Consider the following 10,104-nt stretch of genomic DNA (forward strand, 5'->3'; position numbering starts at 1 on the left):
TGAAGGTGAGAACTACTTTGAAGAATGGCAGAGACCAGTTGGTCAATTTCAGAATTAGGACTAGAAAGAAGTTTTTTGATGTTTAAGCTTTCAAATAGTTGGTTCTTTGTATCTCAGAAGGATTGGATGCCTTCCCCAAAATTTTACTTTGGAGCACTTTATCTTTCTTAATCTCACTGGAATGTGCTCTCCTCTCTTAATTCAGGAGTCATTTAGATATGATTTACCAACTCCTTTTGTAATGATCCTTTTGAGTTTTATTATACAGGTTGAGGTCATGCCAAACATCTCACCATAATGGTGACATTAAGTTTTTAAAAAAAAAGAAAATGACAGTGGCCAGAAACTATTTTAAACTAATTTAATTTCCATCCAAATCGAGATCAAATAAATAAATCAGCATACAGTAAACAATTGAGCCTGAGGTACATGCTGCACATGAACGGACCCCCATCACCCCACCACACCGGGTTATTCCTAGTTCCTACTCTTTACAACAAATTCCTCAGAAAATTCCCTCAGCTCGCAGAAACAGCTTAATAAGAAAACATCGTGGTTGCTGAGACATGTCCGCTGATGAACAGGGAACACAAATCTGATACAATCTGAAAAGCTTTTACTACTAACAACCTGGTATATTACACTTACCATGAACTTTTTCGCCCATATGTACAAGCTGAAGAGTGAGTTGACTGAAGATACAGAAACATCAAACTGGAACAGGATCCAGCATTCTCTAACTCGCACCTCGGAAGGAACGATCAAGCACGTATTATCTAGATATTAGAGAGACAATCAGCAAGCAAAACAAAGAATAGGCTTTCAACATAGTATATCGGCGAATAATCAATTTTGCATCGAGAGACACTTTAAACAGCTTAAAAACTGTGTTAGGCACTAGTTTAGATAGGTAACAGTGACCTCCTAATCAACTAAAAAGATGCTAAATATGAACATCCAGATACTTGTCTGTGTCATTTCTTGCTCTCATTGAACACCAGTGAAGCATTGATGTGCTGGTGATTTATCATTCCAACTTGTCAACTGGTATGCTTCTACCATAACCTGCTGTAACCAACAAGATTACCAGAGATACAGGAGGATTTGCTTCGGGTGCTTCCTCACAATTCATCATCCCTTCCCTTACCACACCCCAAAAAGAAATGGAAAAAAGAAAAGAAGAATCCCAAATGAATCAGCTGCTAAAGGAACCCACCCTTCCCCTCCCTGAAAAGGTAAAAAAGAATAAATCTCATAGCAAACACAACATGAGAGTTTAGAAATCTCTCTCTTGCAAATACAACTTCCAATTCCTCTCTGCAGTGCAGGTTGGTGCAACTGTACCATCCAGAGCTAGGTGAAGCAGTTCTCTCTACAGACTTCAAGATTTAACAGATGGCACATGACAGATTACATTGATCAAGACATTGGAGCTGGCACAGAAGCTAGTGAAGCCCAGAGGAAGATTATGCCGGTTGTGGCAACAATATAGCTACCCACTCTTACCCCTACTTCTAACTTTTACTTGAGGTTTTGTTAAGATAAGGTCTTCAGAAGCATGTTTCATATTTAATTAAGAGAATATCTATTCTTTTAACAAGTAATAGATTAGATAAATCATGTTTCAAGTAAAGTGAAGGGGAAACGAAAAGCAAAGATTATGGACCTACACATTTTCTATTAGTTAATTAATGGGTCTCAAGCTATGATTTCTAGACACTGAACCAATAATGATTCCAAGGACAAGGAAGAACACATATCCTACCAACAATGAAAGGAAAGATAGGAAGGAGAGACAAGTAAAACAATAGAAGCCATTAGTGTTGACCCAATAATTGAAATAGAAGGATGTCTTACCATCCGTGGGGCACTTCTCCCATGTAGTGTCTTCGTTGCATCTGAAAAGGCTTTTGCAGCTTCAGCATCAGCTTCATGAGCTTCAGCGTCCCTAGCAGCCTCCTCAGCTTCAGCTATGGCTGCTTCTGCTTCAGCAACAGCTTGTGCAGCAGCAGCTGCAGCCTCTTGAGGTGTCATGTTCCTCATTTTATTAGCTATCTCTAAATCTATCTGAGATGTACTAAGCATGTCCATATAATCCCGATCAACCTTGGAGAAGATCCTCTGCCTGCTATCCAAGAATGGACTGGACAGGTTTCTTCTTCTGTCAGATGGTGTCGATGTGGGTGCTACTCTATACTTGCGCTTTATCTATAAAAGACAATATATTCAGGGAATTATGATCAACCAGGAATGTAAAAGATTACCACGCATACAGACACTTGAATCCAATCATCATTTCTGATTGTATTCACAGTCACAACCTACGCCTAGGGTGGACTGAGCAATGACACAGATGTCAAGCACACAAAATAAAAATCACCTTGATAAGTTTCCCAGTTGCAGTTAAATACTTCAGTTTCCCCGACAGCAGCCTTATAAAGTTTGGAGGGGCCCAGTATTGGTCCTAAAAGATAAAAATAGCATAAAATTAAGTAGAATAGACTGACAGATGCAACCAAAATTCTGGTTTTTGCTAGGAACTAAGATCAAGCAATCATGACATTTATGCATTGACTAAGATTTGTAACATGACCTTTATATCACCAATTGAGCATAAATGTATTAACCAAAAAAAAAAAAGATTCTTTCGGACAGGGTGCATAAGCCAACAGATCATTGAGAACCTGATCAGTAAAGCCCCTAAGTTGGGGGTGAACTCTTAGCATAGGGAATCAAGATCATACTTTGAGAAAAGAGATATTAGCATAGCAGTATCAGATCTATATTAGACTCATGCAACCTCATGATCTGCATATACTAAAGCAGACACCCTCTTGAACATACATATACTAACCAGAATTCTTTATGCCGCCATCAGGGTGCATTAACCCATAATATTTCATTGAGGACCTGTTTAGCAGAGCCTAATGCCTTGTTATATGGAATCAAGATCATACATTAAGAAAAAAAAATTAAAGTGGCACTATCAGACCTATGTGCACTCAAGCAATCTAATATTCTGCATATTTCCAACTAGATGCTACATTAGGAATCAAATGTGCTGTATTTTTTTCATTCTAGTCTGTTGTTACCAACAGTCAGATCTTAAAATTAATAAAAACAAAAACAACAGTAAAATAGTAAAGTAAAATAGAAAACTTTCTTCCACAAATAACAAACAAGGAATTTAAGAGGGAAAGCACTAAGTTTGGTGATACTGAGGTTTACGAAGCCTCATAATTGAAATATACAAGCATCACAGATTGCAAACATCATCATAATGTTGCTATTGCCACAACAAGCAACACCACAATCAGTCCTTTATGGGTCTTTGAAAAATAAGTAAGATTTCCATGCATGATAATTAATGAATGGTATTATATCTAGTTACTTCTTCTAAAAGAAAGCACATAATAAGAAGACAAGTACCTCTATGTATGCAGCTATTGTAGTCTTGTTGGAACCACCTGGCTCCTTCAAGCTGCTTATAGCCTCCATTATAAGATTATCCAACCTATAATATTATTAATTCAGCAACTATGAGGGATAATCATCCTTCCGAAGTAAGAAAATAAGAATAATATGTGACCCCACCAGGTAATATTAGTTCATCCTGACTAAAGAAAAGGAAATTCAATGAGCTTCTGGTAAAGATCTAAACAGAGGTCCCATACCAACTTTACCTTCCGAATGCCAAAAACTAATAAATATAGAAGTATCACATGCATGTAATGAAAAAAGCAAAGCACTTTTTGGTTGCCAAACATTTTTGTTTGGCAAAGAAAACAAAATTGCATTTCAGAAATCATATAGAAACATTTCAAAAAATACTTTAGGAAACAAATTGTTCTCCAAAAATGTTTTTTGAAAATATTTCTAAAAAGCATCTCCAAGAAATATTTCTAACAAAACATCCAAATGCCACCTAGGAACAATAGAACATGCATAAATCAGCAAGCAACTATATCCATAAGCACAAAAAGAACTCGGTGACTACCACAAAGAGTTATGCTGCAACAATCAACGAGCAGCGCTTAACCTTATCATAGATTTTCTTGAACCATGTATCTGTGGAGAACCGCTAGAAGTAGTGGCTGCTTGCGCTTCAGCAGCTTCCTCATCACTTTCAGCTGTGGTCGTATCAGCCACAGGACTCCCATCCTGTCTAGGGGCCTGTTTCGTCCTTTTGACAGCTAACCTTGCTTGCTCTCGAGAACTCCAACCGTTTGCCATCACCGTCATGTTCCTCCACTTGTCCTGAACAGCATCAACAAAGATAAATAGGCATATTAACACCATATGCATAGATAAGAAACAAAAGATAAACTACTAAACTACATACCCATCATCTGCCTCAAATAACATCTAAACTTCCTCTGCACAAAACATAATTATTTAATGGAAAAATTATGGTAGTAATCTCTACCTTAAGATCTACATTTGAACGCAGACACAATACTCCACTAAATTCTGGATCCTTGAGAATCGTGCGCCATTTACCTGGCCCATGCTTAAGTATCCCAGCTTTAAGAGCAGCTTCTTCTTCTGAAGTCCACTTCTGTTTAGGTGCACCCATCAAAAATCTGAGGAAACTGAGGAACAACCTACTCACAGAACACATAATAACATATCAACAAACCACCCAAAGAAGATAAATTGCACCATATATAGACGGTTTATCGGCATTATGCATCTGGAAAGCTAAATAAGCTTGAATAATCAACATGAAAACAATAAAACGGCTTCATTTGGAGAAAAGCATATAAGTATATAGTTAAACGTAATAAACAAAAAATTTATGAGGATGCCATTCATTGCTGAGATGCATAGAATGAAACCAGAACACAAGTCCACATAAAGTTACATGCAATGGCATTAGAGAAGTACATATTCGATTAATTCATGTCTGTCAAACTTGTCTGCTATTTTATCTTCCAAAGGCATTAGAGAAGTACGCATTAGACTAATTTGTGTATATAACACTTGTTTGCTATCTTCCAATTGCATTAGAGAAGTACGCATTAGACTAATTCATTTTTGTAAAACTTGTTTACTATTTGAAGTCCATGCACAAGATATGATTCATGACTCATGAACCACTACCAACAAGCAAGTACTTTCCAGGAAAAACTGAAAAAAAATCCTTGCAACAAAGACCTACCTCCTTGAAATCATTTATCTGAAAAAAGATCTAACTCCTAAAAGTCCAAGTGATATATCAAAACTAACCCTCTTTTCTTCATGTGCATTTCCTAAATACCTCGATCTCATTCCTAGTTTCTGGACATGCCAAATCAGAGAAGTTTTAAACGCACAAGCACAAAGGCAAACAAACACAATATATACACATACAGAGCAAAAAGGTAACGAACTTGGGAGCAAGAATTTTAACTAATTTGGGATTGAGGCATTGTTCATTGATCAGACAGAGTCCTTCCAAGGCGGACGGACTGAACAAAAGAAAGCTAAATTTACTGAGCTGTTGATATCAAGTGTAAATATTTAACAGAAAGCTAGTTCATGAAGATAAATCGATTTAGTAAAATCAAACTGCGGGTTCTAGTTACAATAATTGATTGTGAATTATAAAGGAGCATAAATTAGAATGAGGATGTTAGCTTTAAATCGAATTTGTGTAAGATCACAATTCACAAACCGAAGCCCTAGATTCGTGCAATAAGTTGGGAATTTGTTAGTATAGATTCAAATTGAAAAAATAGGGATGGAAGGAGATGGGGAAGAAGAGCAGTGAGAGATGGAGATTCACCAGAAACGATCTGTAGGCAGGGTGATTAAAGCCTAGGAATTTGAAAATCTCTCTTTAGTTTTCCCTTTTTAGCACCAATGGTGTGACTTGGAAGAAGCCGGAATTAACAAGGTAGTAATAGATAAATTTAATTGATAGATGTAGAATTTAATGTTGTCTCAACGCCCACAGTAACTATAGCCCACGCGCTTACTACCTGGCCAAACGTCCAAGCTTAAGGGACGCTTTGGAAGAGAGAAAAAGGGACGCTTTGGACACGTTTCACTAGTATAGGGCATGCATACCATGGCCTATATATGTCCATTGTATAAAACATTTGAGGCAGACCATTTTGCGTATGTTCTCCAACATCCTTTTTTTCATTTTCTCTCTTCTTTAGTGTTACGGGAGTAATTTTTGTCCGTCAAAACCAGCCTGTGCGGCAGTCAAGTTCCGCACTTGTATTGGAGATTGGTAAGTGAGTTAGGGTAGTTTGGTCACTTTCCATTTACATTAAAAGAGTCGGTTATGTACTCTATTAGTAGACAGATATTTTGTATTTGTACCAATGAACAAATATTGAGAAATACAATTTGAGTTCCTCTTTTCTCCTCTTCACTCCTTCTCAATTCACATCTCAATTCTTATCAATGGATGAAATCACAGATTCCATCATGGTATCAGAGCGAATGGTTCTGGATTAGAGCAGAGGATTTCGAGATTGATTAGGAAACCATAGTTGAACTTCGAATTCTAGGGTTTCAACAGCCATGGGAGAATCAGCTGGAAATCTTCAAATTGATCACAATCATCCACTTTTCTTACAGGCTACAAATGTTCCTGGTATAGCGTTGGTTAATGTCAAGACAAGCCCAGAAAATTATGCTCTATGGAGCCGCTCGATCCGTCAAGCCCTATTGTTTAAAAACAAGCTACGGTTCATTGACGGAACCTGCTTGAAGAGCTCCTCCAAAGAAGATTTGATAAACCAGTGGGAACGATGCAACGCCGTGGTGCTCATGGATAGGGCGCACAGTCGCCGCTGAATTTCAACCTAGTATCATCTACGCTTCAAATGCGAGAAAGGTATGGAACGAATTCAAGGAGCGGTTTGAGAAATCAAATCTCACCCGACTTTATCACTTGTGGACATCAATTGGAGCCTTGAAGCAAGGTGCTGACTCTGTAACTCAATATTACTCAAAATTGAAGGATTTATGGAACGAGATGGACTTGATGATACCTACTTCAGGTTGTGATTGTAAAGAGAATAAACCTTTCATCGAACAATTTAGAAACCCGCGTTTACAGCAATTTTTGGTCGGTCTAAATGAATCATACAGTCACGTTCGAAGTGATAAGTTACTTAGAAGTCCTACACTAACTGTGAATCAAGCATATGCTCTAGCTATACAGGAAGAGAGTCAACATACACTGGGGATGGACAACACTGATAGAGAACCCTTAACCATGCTAGCTGGTAGAGGGCAAGGTTTCAAACCTAAGAAGCCAGGGTTCATTTGTGAACACTGTGGGTATAAGGGACACTTGAAAGAAAATTGTTACAGGATCATAGGATTTCCTTCTAATTTCAAAAGTAAGAAGAAAGCTCAAGGAGTAGGAGGCAGGTTTTATGCCAACGTTTCTATTGGTGAGGCAAAAGGTTCCAATAGCAAGCAGTCGCAAGGGAACTTTCTCACAGAAGAGCAGTACAAGCAATTGATGAACCTCCTCAACAAATCTCAATCAAATGATTGTCAGTCATTGATGGCAGGTATAACTTCCTTATTGACAAAAACATCCAATTGCAATTGGATAATAGATACTGGACATCTCACCATATTACCTCACATAGGGAGCTTTTAAATGACATAAAGACCATTCAGAGACAACAAAATGGAGGAGTACAAGTACCAAATGGATATAAGTGTTCAGTGACACACACAGGAAATGTAATTGTTCTAGAGAACAAGACTCTTAAGAATGTGTTACATGTTCCAGATTTTAAGTTTAGTTTGCTCTCAGTATCAAAGTTGAATAGGGAATTATGTTGTTATGCTGCATTTTTTCCCGACTTCTGCATATTTCAGGGTCTTTAAAATGGCAAGGTAATGGGGGTTGGTAAGAAAAATTGTGGACTGTATCAGTTGCAAAATGAAATAACATCCTCAACAGCTTTTGTCACAAAGGAGATTGAAGACTCAACCTTATGGCATATGAGATTGGGGCGCCCTTCAATAACTGCAATACAACATGTTCCTTCCTTAAAGAACATGGTAGACAGTAAGGTTCAACATCTTTGTGAAATCTGTCCATTAGCCAAACAAAGCTGAGTTAAGTTTTCCATTGTGGCTGTAAAACTGAACATGTTTTTCAACTTATACATGTCGATGTCTGGGGACCTCATAAGATTCCTACATATGATAGAAAGCATTATTTTGTAACTATTGTGGATGACTTTAGTAGGTATACTTGGATATATTTGTTACAGTCTAAATGTGAAGTGATAGTTGTACTAAAACATTTCTTTTTTATGGTAAAGAATCAATTTGGTGTATGTGTTAAAGTGCTAATTTGATAATGGGACAGAGTTTTTTAACTCTACTTACAGGGAACTTATGCATTCTTTAGGAGTTATGCATCAAAGCAGCTGTCCATACACCCCCCAACAGAATGGGGTGGTGGAGAGGAAGCATAGATATATTCTTGAAGTTGCTAGGGCACTAAAGTTCCAAAGCTCAATTCCAAATAGAATTTGGGGAGACTGTGTAAAAACAGCAATATATCAGATTAACATTAGTCCCTCATGTCCAAGCTCGGAGTTTTGGATGTTTTCCACCCTCCGACTTGAGGGGGAGTATTGGAGACTAGTGAGTGAATTAGGGTAGTTTGGTCATTTCCCACTTACATTAAAAGAGTCGGTTATATACTCTATTAGTAGACAAATATTTTGTATTTGTACCAATGAACAGATATTGAGAAATACAATTTGAGTTCCTCTTTTCTCCTCTTCACTCCTTCTCAATTCACATCTCAATTCTGATCAATGGATGAAATCACAGATTCCACAACTTGACTTCAGCCTTCTCACAACACTCAGCCAAAATTACAGCAACTTTAGACTTAGAATATTTTTAGGCAACTTTCAACGTAGTAAGTTTAGGAAAGATTTAGGCTACGAATTTTAAGTAAAGGCAACATAAATAAACCAGAACACAAGGCACAATATACAGGAAACTCTTTTTCCAATTTTGTATTTAACTCGAGCATACAAAGAAACTCAAACTCGAAGTACAATGTCGTGTACAAGATCACTCTTGACCCTCAGATTTTCTCACAAGACTACTCTTAGCTTTAGATATTTTTACTCTTGAAAACAGACTTCAACATGGACTCATACACGTTTTTCTCTTCTACCTACAAGCATAAGGATGCTGCCCATTAATACAATATGAGACAGCCCCTTTGCCTTACACTTGTCGCACTTAGACTTAGATACTTGTCCCACACAACTCACTATTTTAACTTATTGTAGTTGACATCCCCCAACTACTAGGACCATGTAGATCATGCTAATAATAATGGAATCATGGCCCCAAAAATGTGCTAACAATTCTGCCAGCTTTTAGTAAAAGCCAACTGCTGCCAATGTGCACATCATGTGCCGTGACCGCCTTTGACTTGGTCAATCTGAAGCTTGTTGCCCATGTGTGTGCCTTGGCTTGAATCAAGCGCCAATGCCTTGTACTCAGGTTCATTGTAGCCGCATTTTGCCCATGTCATTGCCCACGTACATGGCCCTTTGCTGTGCCCTATTGTCATGATAAGTCTGCCTCGCGCGTGCATGCCTTCCGTTGCACTTAGCCTGCCTTTGCCCACTTCGGTTTTGCCTTGCCTTGGCATCACTACCTTATGCCTTGATGCCTTTGCCATGATCAAGTGTCACCCTCAGCCCGCATCTTATTGTCAAGTCTTTGCCAAGCGACTTGCCTCCGTGAAAGACTTGGCCATCACTTGCCTATTTCCCATTTTACCTTGATGCTAACTCGTGCACCTTAGCTTGGCAACACTCTTGCTGCCCATGACAACACTCTCGTTGTCAAGTCAAGCTCAAAGTGGTAGAGTGCCCGCAGTAACTATAGCCCACGCGCTTACTACCTGGCCAAACGTTCAAGCTTAAGAGACGCTTTGGACAGGTTTCTTTAGTATAAGGCATGCATACCATGGCCTATATATGTCCATTGTATAAAACATTTGAGGCAGACCATTTTGTGTATGTTCTTCAACTTCCTTTTTCATTTTCTCTCTTCTTTAGCTACCTTATTTAGATTAGTAATGTCGAAGGCGTCCTAAAGTTT

The 10,104-nt window shown here is 38.2% G+C and overlaps 1 protein-coding gene across 3 annotated transcripts; it reads right to left on the bottom strand.

Moving 5' to 3' along the window:
• On the bottom strand, positions 345-5,965 carry LOC109223349 (telomere repeat-binding factor 1-like). 3 transcript variants are annotated; one of them, XM_019387627.1, is made up of 7 exons: positions 5,768-5,965; positions 4,427-4,604; positions 4,040-4,257; positions 3,430-3,514; positions 2,381-2,464; positions 1,858-2,208; positions 345-776 (listed from the first exon to the last, which is right to left on the bottom strand). In XM_019387627.1, exons 2-7 carry the CDS (start codon positions 4,574-4,576, stop codon positions 762-764), a joined length of 903 nt encoding a protein of 300 aa, XP_019243172.1. In that variant the 5' UTR covers positions 4,577-4,604; positions 5,768-5,965; the 3' UTR covers positions 345-761. The 3 variants fall into 3 exon arrangements, with proteins under 3 accessions (XP_019243172.1, XP_019243173.1, XP_019243174.1); XM_019387628.1 differs by lacking the exon at positions 5,768-5,965 and adding an exon at positions 5,393-5,726; XM_019387629.1 differs by lacking the exon at positions 5,768-5,965 and having other exon boundaries at positions 4,501-4,589.

This window comes from Nicotiana attenuata, chromosome 3 (assembly GCF_001879085.1).
Source record: "Nicotiana attenuata strain UT chromosome 3, NIATTr2, whole genome shotgun sequence".
Taxonomy (NCBI): Eukaryota; Viridiplantae; Streptophyta; class Magnoliopsida; order Solanales; family Solanaceae; genus Nicotiana; species Nicotiana attenuata.